Consider the following 17,583-nt stretch of genomic DNA (forward strand, 5'->3'; position numbering starts at 1 on the left):
AGTACATAAGAAATAGTAATGAAATCATATTGTTTCAACATAAATTATATATTCTATTTTTTAAATTTTGATGCTAGGATGTGACACGTATGTTTAAGATAAAGTACTACCATTTTAGGAAACTCTTTTCTTGGTAAATAATATGTATACATTACCTTACACATATATGCCTATTTAACCCAAAGGAATTGCATCAGTAGTGGTCAAGACATGCCTCCTCTGACTTACTGGCTGCCATGTGCTTTGAATTTATAAATGGGCTTCTCCATATGAGATAGAGGTACGTGTTATATGTCAAATAAATACCAAAAAAGAAAAGAAAAACAGTAAAGTGATTTTCTCCCATCATGACAACCTTAACTATTGATGTTAAAAACACATGAGATTTTACATATTCTTTTTCTAATGTGATCTCTTTATTTTAAATTATATTTGTAGGGCCCTCATTGGTCCTGTAGCAAGTGGTTTATAAATAAAAAGTAAACCTATAATAGTGACCTCACACTAAAAGACAGAATTCATTCTATAAGAAGCTGTCACTTCTTAGGAATCTGTGGTTGAAATTACTCTTCAAAACTTGCGACATATCTTGCTCCAATTAATAATGTCATGCTAGTCACTATAAAAAAACCCAAGGGCAGACAAGAGAAGACAGCACTGTTGCCATTTTCAGGAGCCTTGGCTGTAACCCAACCCATTGATTTCATCACCGCTCTCTTCCATGTTGAATAACGAATTTCACTTTCTGTGGCTTGGATTTGTGGTTCATACCGTTCCATCAAGACTGCAGACATATCCTCGGGTTCAAGACTCCAAACATCTATCCCTTCTGCAGCTCCAGCTGCCATGGCGACTCCCAGGGCAGTTGTTTCAGGCATGACAGACTTCACTATCGGAATGCGTAAAATATCTGCCTGTAGTTGCATAAGAATTTTGTTGCTGGTCATTCCTCCATCTACCTGCAAATGACTGAGTGGAATTCCACAGTCGCGGTTCATGGCATCCACAATCTCTCGAGTTTGGAAGCAAACAGCTTCTAACGTAGCAAAGGCAATATGGCATTTATTGGTGAACTGAGTGAGACCGCAGATGATCCCTCTTGCACTGGGTTCCCAGTAAGGTGCATATAACCCTGAAAAGGCTGGGACGAAGTAGCAGCCATAGGAAGTGCCTGCCTCTTTTGCAAGTTTTTCAACTTCGTCTGCGGTCGTTATAATTTCAAACTTGTCTCTTAGCCAGCGAATAACAGCACCAGCTATTGCAACGGAACCTTCTAATGCATAACATGCTGGCTTCTTTTTGCCTAGTTTGTAAGCCACTGTGGTCAGAAGGCCATGTTCAGAAAACACACATTTCTGGCCTGTATTACATAGTAAGAAGCATCCTGTTCCATATGTGTTTTTGGCTTGACCTTCCTGGAAGCACATTTGTCCTACTAAGGCAGCAGATTGGTCCCCCAAACATCCAGATATTGGCACGCCTTCCAAGGCCCCTGATGTCATCAGGCCATAAATCTCAGAAGAACTGCATACGTTTGGGAGAATGTTCATTGGAATTTCAAAAAAGTCACAGAGGTCTTTATCCCATTCCAAAGAGTGGATGTTGAAAAGCATCGTTCTACTAGCATTTGTTACATCTGTGCAATGGACGCCTCCGTTGACGCCTCCGGTCATACACCAGATGAGCCATGAGTCGATGGTTCCGAACAGGGCTCTGCCTTCCTCAACAGCCTTCTGAATGGGTCTTAGGTTGTCAAGCATCCACCGCAGTTTCACGGCACTGAAATAAGTGCTCAGGGGGAGGCCTGTCTTAGACTTGACAAAGTTGCTATTTCCTGGGATTTTCTTACTGAGACTCTCCACAGTAGACTGGGTTCTGAGATCGAGCCACACCACAGCATTGTAGAGAGGCTCTCCCGTGAACTTGTCCCACATCACAGTGGTTTCCCGCTGGTTGCTCACGCCGACAGCCTTGATGTTGGAGATATCAATGTTCACTCCAGCAAGTTTCTCGCAAGCTCTCGCTATGCATTCATAGACAGACTGAAGGATTTCCTTGGGGTCTTGCTCCACCCATCCTTCTTGTGGATACTCTTGTGTCAGTTCCACACGATGATGGCTAAGAAGTTCTGATGTTTTCGAGTTGAAAACTAGAAAGCGAGTGGAGTTGGTGCCCTGGACCACCGCTCCCACCAACGGCCCCACAGCTGTTTGCTTCGAGGCGGCCATGAACCTGGTTAGTGGAGTCTGCAGCTCAGGGACCGTTTCCCTGGTGATGCCGGTTTGGAGGAGGCACAACAGCCAGTCAGAGACGCCGGAGTGCGCAGGCGCAGCTGCCTGCCTAACAGCTTCAGCTAACCTATTAGTCCCTCGCCCAAGCCCCGCCCCTCGCTTCTCCATGTCATTTCCAGGGATTTATAACAAAATATTTAGTAAGTGCTTCACTCTTGTGTGTGGGGAATCTGTATATCTGTTCTCTCTCCCTTTCTACCTGTGGAATATCCTTAACATTTCTTATAGAGCAAATATATGGGACACAGATTCCTCCAACATTGAAAAGCATTTTCTCTTAATACTGAAAGCTAATTTGTCTTGGGTATAGAATTCTAATTTCCTCTCTCATGCCTTGCTTTTTTTTTTTTTTTTTTTTTTTTTTTTTTTTTTTTTTTGGTTTTTCGAGACAGGGTTTCTCTGTGTAGCTTTGCGCCTTTCCTGGTACTCGCTTTGGAGACCAGGCTGGCCTCGAACTCACAGAGATCCACCTGGCTCTGCCTCCCGAGTGCTGGGATTAAAGGCGTGCGCCACCACCGCCCGGCTCATGCCTTGCTTTTAAGAACCATGGAGCAGTTACTCCAATAACTTCACTTCCTGTTTTAGGTGTGTTTCTGTCATTCTGGTTTTTAGTTTGCTTGCTTTTACTCTGACTACTTGCAGGGTTTTCATCCTTGCTGTTTGGTTTTGGGGTGTGTGTGTGTGTGTGTGTGTGTGTGTGTGTGTGTTTGTAGCAGGTATTTTCCATCAGTTTTATTGTGGTGCGCATTATGGCGTTTTTGTTGTTTGCTTTTGTTTAGTTTTCTGCCCTTTCTGTGCTTGGTGTTCACGGTGTCACCTATTTGCAGATTCACAGCTTCCATCAAGTTTGGGAAATTCTGGCTATTATTTCTCCAAATAGTTTCTTCGCTGTGCTTGCTCCTTTAGTGTCTCAAACCTCATGTTGAATCTGTCTTACAAGTTCGCTGGCATTCTCCTTGTTATAAAAAGATCTTACTGTCTGTATTTAAATGTACAGTTTATAATTGCTCTGTCTCCAAGCCCACTAACCTCCAGTGTCTAGATCTGAAGTTAGTTCATCTGCTGTATTTTTCCACTTCATGTGTAGCTTTCATTCCTAGAAGTTTATCTTGGGGATTTTAAAACATCTACTGAACTTTTCTTTCATGTGTGGGATATGGTTAGAATAGCTTTTAACTTCATTTTCTGCTAAAACCTGTGTCAGTTTCTATTCAATTTTGATTTATTGATTGTCTTCTTATGACTTGTATTTCCATGATTCTTTGCATGTCTGATAATTTTTAATTAAATGCCAGGCACTTTGGATTGCTTACCTGACTGCTGGGCACACTCACTCCTTGTTCTGTTCTGAGATGTCGGTAAGTCACCTGGAAACAGTTGCTTCTTCCCAGCTGTCCTGTTTTATTTTAATTATTCTTTGATTGCTGCATACACATAAACAATATGCTTAGATCATATCCACTTGTTCCACGACGACTCTTCTCCAATCACACCATCCCTCTTCCTACTTTATCTTCTTTTAATAACCCTTTGAGTCTAAAATTAATCCTGCCTATATAGGTTCATGGATGTAGGGTCATCCACTACACTGTAAGCAACTTATCTTGGACCATCTTCATAAAGAAAACTCATTCTTCCTCTCTAGTAGCCATCGACTGACAATTTCTCTTCAGTTAGGAGTGACACCACATGAACCCCTTCCACTCAACTTGGTCCCAGGATCTGAAGAAATCAAGATGGAAATGACCTGGAAGTTCCCTCCTGCTGGGTGCCTTAGAATGAGATGGTCCTACATAGGTTGCTGGGGGAGAAAAATTATCAAGTCTTAACCCGGCTGGGAACTTAGAATGCTAGAATAATGACACATTTAGGCAGATATGAACATTGGGGCAATAGTGATGTACACATTATGAGGGGAAGCAACAGTTTTCAAATGGGATTTTAAGGGCCACCGCCCAGGATGTAACTCATGCTTAGAACTATAAACCTGCCCAAGAAGCCATAGCTCAGGCCATAGGTTCTAGGAAGAACCTACTTTTTTTTTTTCTAAATGGACATAGTATCAGACTCCCCTCTGAATTCATCTCTCTCTAGTGCAGGTCGAATTGCTCATCAGAACAGCTGCTTTTGGCAGTGTACAGTGGCTAAGACAGAGATTCAAAACTGGCCTCTGCACAGAGAAAAAGTAACTGTGGGGTGTTCATCACACCCTGTCTCTCCCAAGGTTAAAAAATCACCATAGAAGAGGGGGAGCGTGAAAACATCATAGAGCGTGATGGGGAATGGCTACACAACCATCTCTTCTGGGTATCACACACACACACACACACACACACACACACACACACACACACACACACACACACCCCAAAACCAAAACCAAACAGCTGTTTGGGTTCCCTGCTTAGAGCTGCCCAAGTTCAAGTCCATAACATTCCTGCTTTACTGTGCAAAATTGTTAGAAGAAATATGGGCCCTGCTCAGTCTGTGACTGATTGTTCTCCTTGGGCTAAAGACATTTTTCTGTGAACTCTACACAGTGTCCAAAGCAAATGATGTTTTGTGGCTGGTGGGAACAGTCTTAGCTCCCAGTCCTGGACTGATATCAGACCCTGTTCTTCCTAGCCTTCTCCTGTGCATCTTTTCGCGGCATCAAGCGATTTCTTCACAAAAGAACACTGATCAGTACTCAGCTGAATCCTTTGGGTGCTCTCTGAAAGAAACCCAGATGTTTGCCCTACACAGCTCTCTTTCCCTCTGTGTGCTCTGAACTAAGTACCTTAGTGTCTCTGAAAGATCAGCTCAGCATCCTTGTCATTCCCTTCCACTGGGCTCCCCCTGGGTGACACATCCCTATGTTGTGGCTCAAAACAAGACAGTGAGCTAGTAGTGCCCACAGCACTTGGTTCTCTAAGACTCTTAAGACTCACTCTTCATTCCCTGGCATTTAGCACTTTATGCAGAACTGTCATGAATTTTATAAATGATTTCTTATATTTTTGTTCACTTTTATTCCATGTTGGCCAGAGTAAATATCCACTGAATGAAAACTTAAAATTTTTTTATCTGTAAAGTTGGTGATTAAAAAAATATTTAATTTCCTGAGTGGTGGTCGTCCACACCTTTAATCCCCAGCACTTGGGAGACAGAGGCAGGTGGATCTCCAAGTTCGAGGCCTGCCTGGTCTACAGAGTGAATTCCAGGACAGCCAGGGCTACTCAGAGAAACTCTGTCTCAAAAAACAAAGACACAAAACAAAAAATATTTAATTACCTGTTAAAATTTATTTAACAGTCAATTAATGGTAGCAATTTGTATACTAGGGCATAGATAACATCTGACTTAGCTTAAAGATAAGACCGATTTATTCCTAATGAAAACCAAACAGAGCAATATAGAAAAATAACAAAATGAACTCTGGTACTATTATTTCACTATTTTAACTGGATCTATTCTCCATTTAAGTAAACCCCTCAGCGATTATAAAGTGAGACAAAGAAAGGTATCATTCCAATGCAGTTTGGATGGTAAGGAAGGATCAGGAATGGTCCAGACTTTCTCCATTGTGTCTCCATTCACTTTTCAAAAGAGTCTACCACAGCCACTTGTGAGTTTATTGTACTATGTGTTTATGCCATATAGTGTGTAAATTGCATTAATTTTTCTCCCCATGTGTTCGACGGCAGTAAGACATTTCAGGTACAAAATTATAAATATATAAGAAAATGATTTAATCCATTTTTTCATTATATCCCTTCTTCCTATTCACACCAAAATAGGCAAACAATGTTCTCATCCCCATTAGTTATTAAGTCTTAGACTGCCTTTAAGAAATTTTTCTTGGGGCTGGAGAGATGACTCAGAGGTTAAGAGCACTGGTTGCTCTTCCAGAGGTCCTGAGTTCAATTCCTAGCAACCACATGGTGGCTCACAATGATCTGTAATGAGATCTGGTATCCTCTTCTGGCTATTATACATAACAAATAAATATTTAAAAAAGAAAAGAAAAAAAAGAAAATTCTCTTTATGTACTTAACTATAAAGCCTTCTGTTCTGATTATAAAATGGTTTATACAATTTCACTGATGATAAGTTATAGCCATTAAATGATCAGATAAATGTCACAATTAGTTTTAAAAATTGACTAATTGGCTGACAAAGAATGCTTTTCAGACAACTGAATCGAAAGTTAAAAAGTTTAAACTTCCCAAATGATCAGATTATAGTAGGTAACAGCACACTCAGCTACAACTCCTTTGGAATTTAAAATCTTTATCAGTATCCACATTATAAAGTTTTAAATTCATCCATTCATTCAATAATTTAACAAATATGTTTTGAGGGTTGTTATACATGAGTTTTATTGTAGGCAATAATACAGTGATACAGAAAATATCATCCACTACAGCTTTTAGGTTAGAACCATACCAACTAAATGTACTTGTCTTTAACGAATTATCTTCCAGTACACACCCTGTTTTAGAGATCAATTTATTTGAATATTTCTTTTTCCCTGTCTACTCTAGGACATGGAACTGGGCTATTATATTTAATCTTTTATTTATAGCCTGTCTCAAATCCTACAAACTCAAAAAATTTGTTAAATGAATTAATGAGCACCACTAGTTATGGTCCTTGCTTAGTTAAGTAATTACAATAAAGTCAAGATAATTTATTTGTATTTATTTTTACATAATAGTTTAGCATACGTTATAAATGGTTATATGCAATCAGTTATCACCCAAAGGGCAATTTTGAAGTTTCACTTTGGGAGTTTCTTAGAAATATAGGTTTGTTGGTTAATTACCTTTATTAGGTTTATCAACAAAAGACAGAAGGAGGGCATTATTTCAGAAAAAAAAAACTATAATATGAAGGAAATCTCAACTTCTAGGACCTGGGAACTTCTGCAAGGAAAACGCTTGATTTGCTTCTCCATGTCTGAGCCTCAGAAAATGATCTTGAGCTCCTGTTGGCTCGGGGAAACTGCTTGGCCTTCTAGTTGGAGAAGGTTATTTAAATTTGTACACAAAGGTGTGAGAAGGGAAATTAAATTTCTGTGCAGATTAAAATTATCTATAAAATGCAGAAGTATTAAGAGCTCACCATGAACACAGCAAGAGGTTAATAAAAGTAGAGCAGGTGGGGTTCACAAATATTCACTTCCATTAGGTTATCAGAGACAAGCTGAGACAGATGGCATCTGGGATCGTAGCCTGGTGATGAGCTCAGGCATGGTTAGTGCAGTTCAGCTGGAGACCAGTGTCTCTTTCAAAAGGGTATCTGGGCTTCACAAAGACCTTGCTGTCCTATCATTATGTTCTTACCTGTATTACACTGAATAATCAATAATGTCTTAAGTTTCCCAATTAAAAATATCTTTCCAGCAAGTTTAAAATGATAACAAAATTCCCATCCTTATCAAGCCTTTGTCCAGGTTTGTCTGATGAAATAAATGGTTCTAAGATAACTTCTAAAGTTAGTATACCAATTTTACTGCTGAGCTTGCACTTTACCTATGGCTTTGGTGATTTGCTAATTTGAAAAGTCGTAGAGATACTAAACCCAGTAGAAGCCCTTGGAGGTACTTTTAATTCTTGCTTTTCTTGTGTTCTGTTGTGTACTCTGAAAATATGGACTTTACACAGTCAAGGGAAACATCTCACAACTGGGAGAGTTATCAGGAAGAGTGGATGGTGTTGCTGGTAGCTCAGGACATCACAAGACATTTTCAACTTAGCACCTGGCCTTTCTGGAAAAGTGCCTGGCATTTTATCTTCAGTGAATCCCATTGGCATCTGTTTTTAAATGGCTCAGCCATCCTGACACCCACAGCTCTCTTTTGGAATGCTGTCATCCAAGGCAATGTGCTGCTTTTGGACTCACTAGTCTGTCCTTAGTGGAGCCCAAAGTGACACCCATCTGTAAGAAGATGGTCTTCAGTAGATCTCAGTATCAATTTGTAATTGTATACTGAGCATCACAGAAACCATGGCATAGATATAGGAGAAGTTGATAGACAGCCACTAGGCCAGGTTGAAGAAGATGGGCAGTGTGTATGGACAGCCTCTTCCTGAAGACATCATAAGAGTGGGCAGTGACCAAACATAAAAGCCAAACCACCATGTGTAACCAAACCACTTCTGTATAAAGGTTAGTGCTCCAACTGCCCACCTGCCCTGTCCATCATGCATTACTGAGGACCTCCATCTCTTGAATCAAGATAATTTAAATTTTGCTTTCTGGATGAACTGTAGGCTAGTAGTTTTGTAATCTAACATATTAAGAAAGGTTGAATAATGACTAGGAGGAGAGTAGGTAGATGGAAAGATGTAAGGAAGTTATTATAATAAAATGTTGGTTGTGGGATCTACATGATGCTTACAGTGGTGGTGGTGATGAAGTTCTTTCAGTTTTTTATTTGTTTGCTAATGTCCATAATAAAATGTTGGTATACTGTTATTTCATCTCTGTAACGAAGTATCTGAGATAACTAACTTTCAAAGAGAAATGATTTATTTTGGCTAAATTTTAGAGAGTCCAGTCTGATTGGGTGCATCCATTGCTTGTGCTCTTAACGGGCTTTCTGTGTAGCAATTGTGGATGAATGCATAGCAGAGTAAACTGTTCCCCTGGGCTATGATAATGGAACCTCCCATTATCATGTCATCAAATGACCTAAGCACCTCCCACCAGGCTCTACCTCCTAAATATCTCTCTCTTCCCATAGTACCGCTTTAACCCGTGGACCTTTGAAAGACAATTAGCCTCAATAATGTAGCAGCTGGGAAACTATAGCTGATGGGAAAATAGGGGGAAACAGGGAAAATAAGCTGATGGGGGCCACAAAAATAATTAATGCAAATCCATTCCATGCAACTTCTTGTTCTTGGGCAACTGAGAGGCAGAAAGTCACTCAGAGATTCAGTGTAGCATAATCGAGTTAAAAGTATCCGCTCTGTAGCATTTTTATTAAGATACTTGTCATTTTACTGTAGGCATTTTCTTTTGCTTTTTATAAATTTTGTAAATCTCAGGAAAAAAAAAAAGCAACAACTAACAGCTGCCTGTTTTAACTGTTGGCTCCTAGCCACCATTTCAGATACCCAAGTATCTGTACCACTTCTTGATTTTATCACAAGAGTAGGACTCAGTGTGACAGGTTAGATTTTACTAAAAGTTGAGACTCCTTTTAGTGTTGATTTAAGTGTGTGGCCGGATGATAAGGGCATTTGTTCACATTGTTTGTGGCTCGGCCATCTGACTATTTCATACTGTGTCCTAACTGACGCATCATCACAGTTGGCAATCTTCAAAACACTGATGCATTTTTCTACATGCTGTTCCCAAATGTGCTGGACCAGCTGTTGAGAGCCATGCCATCCAATCACCTGGAAGACCTCTTCTTGGACCACAAATCACCTCACACACTCTCCCTCTTTGTTCTAATGAAGAATGGAAAATTTAAAGCAATCTACTGTGGTTTATTACTCGTGTTCTCTTTTAAGTATGGGCCATGGGAGTCACTGCAATTCACATTCAGAAGCCCTGGCATTCTAGGTTAGCATTCATGACAGGCAAGCCAATAAGTTTAATATTCTCAGATCTAAAAGGAATTCTCTAAATATTTGAATCTTGGAATTTTTGAGTGTCTCTGCTTGTGTGCACATGCATGTTCTATGTTATTTTCCCAGTGAAAATTGCCCTGACACTGATCTCAATGTTAATGTATTCCTGCTTACATTTGACTTTGGAATATGTTACAGCTAATTATTACACGGGATGAAAGATCAGAGGCCTGAGTGAGGTGCTTGGGTTTATGAACAAAGGGAGCCCAATTCAGCATCTTGGCTCTGGGCCCAACAATTGTAATTGCATATCTTGAAACTGGTGGGATCTTTGCATTTTATTTGTTTGTTTGTTTGTTTGTTTGTTTTCATCCCTCATTTTTTGAAAAGGGGGTGGGGAAAAGGGTTAAGGGTTTGAAGGGGCTGAAATTTCCCCTTGAACATGATGTCAATATGTTGGCATGTCTCCTTTTATTAAGATGCCATCCAACTGATAACAAGTCCTGCTGTGTTTTACCAACATAAAAAATTAGACCGGAGACCGAAGAGCGGCAGGTGGCTTTTGGCACCAAGAAATAATCACACTTGATGTGGAAAGTAAAGTAAAAGGAGCCATCTGTTCACTGCAGGAGGACGTGAAAAATCACATTAACATATTGTCACTAACATCATGAAACACACAGTTAATAATAAATTTAGTTATCAAGGCAAGTCGCATTGGATACTTACTCTGAAATTGCAGAATGTGGAAGATGCTCATTCTTGCCTACCCCCATCTCATTTATTTACGTATATTTTAGAGAACAAAAAAATCCAAGTTTGAAATGCTTCTTTGAGGGAGAGGGGAGTGCAGAAGAGAAGCATTTCATTCTAAAACTGTGCTATGGCCATTGTTGTTGACTGAGTGACGTGGCCTTCCACATGAGTCTGCCCCGTTGCTCTAGAACTCCTTACCTGGATGGAGACACAGAAACATAAGTGTGTAAGTGACTTGATGATACTCTGTACAGAAGATGTGGGAAATGCAAGCCCTCTGTGACAGGTGCCTAGTTGGCAGGGTGCTACTAGGGGAGAGTCAGTGTCTGTTGCCTCCCTTTGATGGGCATTTAAATGTACCTTTAATGCATAAAGTGTTCCTGCAGAATGTTTTTCTGATGACTTTGCTATTAAAAGCCTTTGCATAATTTCTGAGAGATCACATGTGTTAAAGCAACATGATAGGAAAGACTCCTTCCACTTTTTCTTGTGCATGTGATGTCTGCATATTCCAATTAAATAAAGAAGCCACAGATATTGGAGGTCAAAATGAACTTGGGAAAAGACCCCACACTATTAACTGTAACTGAGTTGCAATTAGAGTTATATTTAAACACCTGTAGCAGTGGTTCTCAACCTTCCTAATGCTATGCCTTTTTAAATACAATTCCTCATGTTTTGGTGACCCCAACCATAAAATTATTTCCTTGTTACATCATGACTATAATTTTGCTACTGTTATGAATCATAGTGTAAATATCTGATATGCAGGATTTCTGATATGCATCCCCATGTGAAAAGATTGTTTGACCCCAACGGGGTCATGACCCACATGTTGAGAAACACTGACCTGTAGTAACCCTGTGCTTTCCAATATCTAAGTCATTTCTACTATACCTAAAAATGTGACTAACCCACATTATTATTTTTAACATGAATATCTAAGCCACAGGATATTAGAAAGTTAAATAGTTGTTGCTGGTAGATTCTGTTTAGTTACATGATCAAAAGTAGTTCCTTGTTCATGGTTGTTGGTCTTTATTCATTTTTTGAGTTCCTGAGAACAGCTATATAAAGATAACTTAAAAATATTTGTGTTCATGAAAGGAACATTGGAATTGCAATCAGGATTTTAGTTTCAGCTTTGATTTTCACTAGCTTTAACATCTTTTGGGGATCAAATTATTCCTCTGGTTATTTTTCCCCCAGGAGTAAAGTTAATGTAATCTTGAAGTGAACATCTTTTATTCAAAATGTGAAGATTTTAAGAGTGCTATCCAGTAACATTTGATATTTATTTTAAGTTAGCAGAAGTGAAATGATATTTAAGAAGCAGTTGGTTTGGTGTTTACTTAATGAAATGGAATTATGCTGGGATGTAGTGTGTGAATTAGGTTGACCGTCTTTCATCCAGGCAGTGGGAGGCAGGTTATGATGACAGAGGCCTGCTGTTTTGGGGGTGGGCTGTTGGGACATATGTCCCTGAAGGGGAAAGTTGAGGCTTGAACTTGACTCAGGTTTTACTTTGCCCACTCTCTCTAGTCATCTTTGCTTCATTCCAGGTCACTTGAAGTAGTGGAGATAGATGTGACAGAGATTTCCATGCTGTCTTCTCTTAGGAATAATCCCCAGGAAGAGCAAAGTACTGCTCTCCTGGAGTGCTGGCCGGCGAGTCTGCTGTCTCCTAAGGAACAGCTGTAAGCCTGCTTCTGTTCTCTAGCTCTCTTGGGCCATGTGACCACTTACTTCAATTCCAGTCCTCCTCCTCTTTTCCTTTCCAAGGGAGCTTGAGTTCATTTTCCTTCCTCATAGCTTTTATCCATAGCATGGTTCCTTCGCAATGATGTAGTGCCCCGCTGTGCCGTCTCCCTTCTTTCTATAATAGTCATCGTTTGAAAAGTAATTGTTCAGTGTATGACATCTCTGCTGGGGTATAAGCCCCAGGAAGAGTGCCTGTGTGGGCCACCTGTAAGTAATGACATGGCGGGGGGGGGGGGGAGGAGAGAGAGAGAGAGAGAGAGAGAGAGAGAGAGAGAGAGAGAGAGAGAGATTGATTGATTTAATAGATAGCCCACCCAACTTTATTTTTTTTAACCAAGTTCAGTTGAAAACAGAGTGGGTCTTTAACATCTTCAGCATTGCACCTGTAAACTCTCGGGTGACAGTAGAGAACTGGTCCAGAGGTCATCGTTCTTCTTGGAGGCATGGGTAGAAATGTTTTAGGATTTCTGTCATACAATTAGGACGTACATCAAAATCAAAATAGTTCATTGGTGTTCCAAAGCTCTTAGATTCATCTCTGTAAGTTTCTGAAAAGCATATTTCCCCAAATGTGAATAACATACTTTATACAATTTTAGTTGCTTCTGAGACAGCATGTCTGTTTGTAATGTAGAGTGTTTCAGAATATGTAGGATCCATTCTAGATATCAGTTATATTTAATGCCAAAGTTTTGTAAATTTCTTTGTATCCTTAGAAATTTTCTGGACCCATTACAGCAGTTAAGTCAAACCATGGATGAGTTAGTTACTCTTCAAACTGTCATTTCACCAAATTTCATTCTGTTTAGACAAACTGTTGGGGTTTTAATAAGAAATGCCCACCATAGACTGAACTATTTGAGCATTTGGTCTCCAGTTAGTGTGCTGTTTGGAGAGATTTTGGAAGTTTTAGGACATGGAGTCTTGCTGGAGGAAGTATGTCACTGGGGATAGGCACTGTCTTACTTAGGATTTTTTACTGGTATGAGGAAACACCATGACCATGGCAAGTCTTACAAAGGAAAGCTTTTAATCGGGGTGGCTCAATTACAGTTCAGAGGTTCAGTCCATTATCATGGCAGGGAGCATAGTAGTGTGCAGGAAGACATGGTGCTGGAGAAGTGACTGAGAGTCCCATATCTTGCAGGCAACAGGAAGTGGTCTGTCTCACGGGGAGTAGCTTGAGCATAGGACACCTTAAAGCCCACCCCCACAGTGACACACTTCCTCCAATAAGACCACAGCTCCTAATAGTACTACTATTTTCCTTCAAACTACCATAGGCCTTGAGAGTTTATAGCCTTGCAACACTTCATTCTCTCTCTTTCCTGATGTGCCAAGGAAATGTGATTAGCCAGCTTCCTGCTGCCCACTGCCATGGTATCTACCATTATAGTCATAGATGTCCTGGAACTGGAAAGCTCAAATAAACACTCTCCCTAAAGTTGTTTCTGAACATGGTGTAGTAGTAGAAAAGAAACTGACATAACAATTAAGTTTAATTTCACAGAGAGGAGAATCTGCCATTTTTTTTATAATACCAAGCAAGGCATATATATGTATATTGATGAAATTATTATGGCCACTCCACGTAGTTAAAAGGGAGGTTTATTTTGTGGGGTAACTTACAAGTGAAGGGATAGGTAACAGGGTCTGGGAAAAGTGTGGCGCAGTCCCGCAGTGTTCTCTGGAGTGTGTTTGTGTGTGTGTGTGTGTGTGTGTGTGTGTGTGTGTGTGTGTGTGTGTGTGTGTTGTCTTACCTTGCTATAATGTTTATGAAAAAATGAATTGACCAAATGATTCAGCAAAATTTGAAATGTTGAAATGAATTGCCAGTGTCTGGTCAAATGTCAAACTATTGTAAGCACTGCTGTATTGATAGAGTAACATGCATTTTATAAAAGTATAGATATTTAACTTATGAGATAATTAGTATATATATTTACTTAAAATTGTTATTAATAGTCAATAATCTCAAAGCTATGACATACATTTTGTCCTGCTGTTTTGTAAATGGAATGTATGGCAAGAAGCAGCTACTGTATGAAAAGTCTGTGATAATCATCTAAAAAGGTAAAAAAAATTAGGAAGTTATCAAAGTTAATGTTGCTAAAATATATTCTGTAGGAAGTTGCCAAATGCTTGGACCTGTGTTGGAAATATTTTGCCACTTTGCATAAAAATTACCTCAGATCCTGAGAGGCAATTGTACTAACTGACAAGCATTTTAAGAATTGACATTCTCCCTCACCCAGTAGATATTTCATTCCCTGCATGCTGGAATTCTTTGCAGTTGTTGAAAAGGAAGGCAGATGGGCACTCCAGTCAGCCTGAGGGGACAGGAATAGCATACTTCGGAGCACTATGTGCTCTGAGATTCTCCCTTTTTATCAGATGTTCTAATAGACACACAGAGCCCAGGAGTTCAGTGATACCCTAGTGGGTCTTGCAGGTGGTTTTCACTGAGGTGCCTGGTAGGCTGCATGTCAACCCTGGTTTCACAGAGAGCATTGAAAATGACCTTTTTGCTATGACAGTCAGGGTTTGACATAATGTTGTGTTATTAGAGACAATGGGCTTGCAGTACACAAACAATTCAGACTTGTTACTGGTAGAACAAGCCCAGCCCCCACATCTCCTGCTAGTTTTTCATTTTGCCAGTAATTCCAATTTCTTTCTCTGAACTTCTAAGGCATGCCAAGTCTTCATTAATCACCATTGATTCCCTTTTTAACATCTAGTATGTTTTTTCTCATTAGAATGTAAGATACCTGAGAAGGTGACTGATCTGTACATCTTATAGTTCAGTTAGTCTTTTTATCTTCTTTCATCCAATAAGGAAATATTACTTGCCTTACAGTTTCTATTGCTGTGCTAGAACACCATTGACCAAAATCAACTTGGAGAGGAAAGGATTTATTTCAGGTTACAGTTCCACAGCATAGTCCTTCACTGAGGGCAGGAAGTCAGGGCAGGAACCTGGAAGCAGGAGCTGATGCAGAAGCTATGGAGGAATGTTGCTTACTAGATTGCTCTTCAAGCTTACTAAGCATAATTTCTTACACATACCCACAGCTCAGAGGTGTGTGCTGACTAGTTTTATGTCAACTTGACACAAGCTAGCGCCATCAGAGAGTAGGAAGCCTGGACTGAAAAAGTGCTTCCATGAGATTGGGTTGTAGGCAATGCAAGCCTATGGGGCATTTTCTTAATTAGTGATCCACATTGGAGGACCCAACACATTATAGGTTGTGCCAACCCTGGTCTGGTAGTTCTGGGTTCTATAAGAAAGCAGGTTGAGTAAGCCTTGGGAAGCAAGCCAGTAAACAGCACCCCTCCATGGCCTCTGTATCAGCTCTTGCCTCTAGGTTCCTGCCCTGTGAGTTCCTGTCTGAGTTTCCTTGATGATGAACAGTAATGTGGAAGAGTAAGCCAAATAAACTCTGTCTTTTCCAGCTTGCTTTTGGTCACAGTGTTTCATCATAACAATAGTAACCCAACTAGTACTGGGATGGCACCACCCAAAATGGGCTGGTTCCTCTCATATCAGTCATTAATTAAGAAAATGTACTATAGACTTGCCTACAGGCCAGTCTTATGAAGACATTCTCTCAGTTGAGAGTCCTTCTTCCCAAATGACACTAGCTTGTGTCCAGTTGACATAAAGCTAGCCAGAACACTAATGTCAATTAAATTAATAGTCATGGGGCTAACTTCCAAAATACAGTTTTGAACTATGCAGATAACAGTTCTTGTTCTTATAAGAGTCAAATAATACGTAAGCCACACAAAAACTGAGTAATAAAGGTAAGCTAATAGCAGATTGTAACGTGTATTAAAATGGAACAAAGGCTAAGACCGATAATAACTACACTGAGGGGAGCAATTTTCTCTTGCTATTCTTCTTTGCCTCCCTTGTCCTGCCCCTCCCCTCTCCCATGCCAAATATTAAAAATCACTTCTTTTAGCTGGGTAATTTGTCCAAGTAACAAAGATTATGAAAGGCTAATACCTCTAATATTCTTTTTCTTTCCACAACACCTCCTCAAGGTGTATATAAGTTGTCTTAGAGTTTCTATTGCTGTGATAAGACACCATGACTAAAAGCAACTTGGGGACAAAAGAAATTATTTCATCTTACAACTTTCAGGTCATACTCCATCACTGAGGGAAGTCAAGACAGGAACCTAAGGCAGGAACCTGGGGGCAGAAATTGAAGTAGAAGTCAGGGAAGAGAACTAGTTAGGGTTTCTATTGCTGTGAAGAAGTACCTTGAACTAGAATACCTGTTTATGCAAGAACCTAGGAATTACATCCTGGAGAAGACTTGGACAAGTTCCAAAGAAAAGAGAATACTATAAAGTGAAAGCCAAATTGACCTTTAACTAAATGAAGGCAACTATATATATATATATATATATTTATGGTTATGATTGTTACATTAGTTTATTCACAACTGGCCAAAGAAGACATGTTAGTTTGTCTTTGAAATGACTTTAAACATATATTTCTTCCTGTTTGTTGCTTGGAAGATCCATTTCCTGTCCTGCACTACAATATGTATATTCTAAAGGCTTAAACCTTTGTTTAAATTATGCTTGAAGTTTCCCCAGTTCTCCTTTATTCCTGTTTCTTATTTCCCATTACATCCTATCTGTACTGGTCTGGAGGCAGTAATGATTTTCTTATCTAAATCAACAACTGTTGATAGACACATTTTGAACATTGTGGTTGAGTGTTCACATTTCATTTTTTAATATTGTAGCTTGTGCAGTTTTAAAAGTTAATAAATATATCCAGGAAATAGTTGTTATAAGATTTTACAGATTAACATTATTCTCAGTCAAAATTTTCATTTTGTTTTACTTTAGACCATTTTTTAAATTTAGTCTTTGACAATTCAGTGCTTGTTTATAAGGTATTTCAATGACATCCAATCGAAATCTCCTCTCCTACTTTCCTAAGATCCCTACAATACTCCCCCCTCATCTTCACCTTTTCTGTTTTGTTGTTTATAAACCATTGATTTTAGTTAGCACTGCCTACATGCACATGAGTGTGGGACCATCCACTGGTGCACAGGCAACCTACAAGTGGACAGAGTCCAAAGAATGATGACTCCTTCTCCTTCAGAAACCATCGATTGCCAATAGCTCCTCAGCTGTTGGTGAAGCCTCATGAGCCCCTCCCCCATCATGCTGGAATGT

General features: G+C 39.7%; 1 protein-coding gene across 1 annotated transcript; it reads right to left on the bottom strand.

Moving 5' to 3' along the window:
- Positions 1-563: 563 nt before the first annotated feature.
- Positions 564-2,228, bottom strand: Gk2 (glycerol kinase 2). Its single transcript, XM_052735999.1, has one exon. The coding sequence runs from the start codon at positions 2,226-2,228 to the stop codon at positions 564-566; it is 1,665 nt and encodes a 554-aa protein (XP_052591959.1).
- Between the last annotated feature and the right edge of the window lie 15,355 nt (positions 2,229-17,583).

This window comes from Peromyscus californicus, unplaced genomic scaffold, assembly GCF_007827085.1.
Source record: "Peromyscus californicus insignis strain IS unplaced genomic scaffold, ASM782708v3 Scaffold_13__1_contigs__length_99412109, whole genome shotgun sequence".
Lineage (NCBI taxonomy): Eukaryota > Metazoa > Chordata > Mammalia > Rodentia > Cricetidae > Peromyscus > Peromyscus californicus.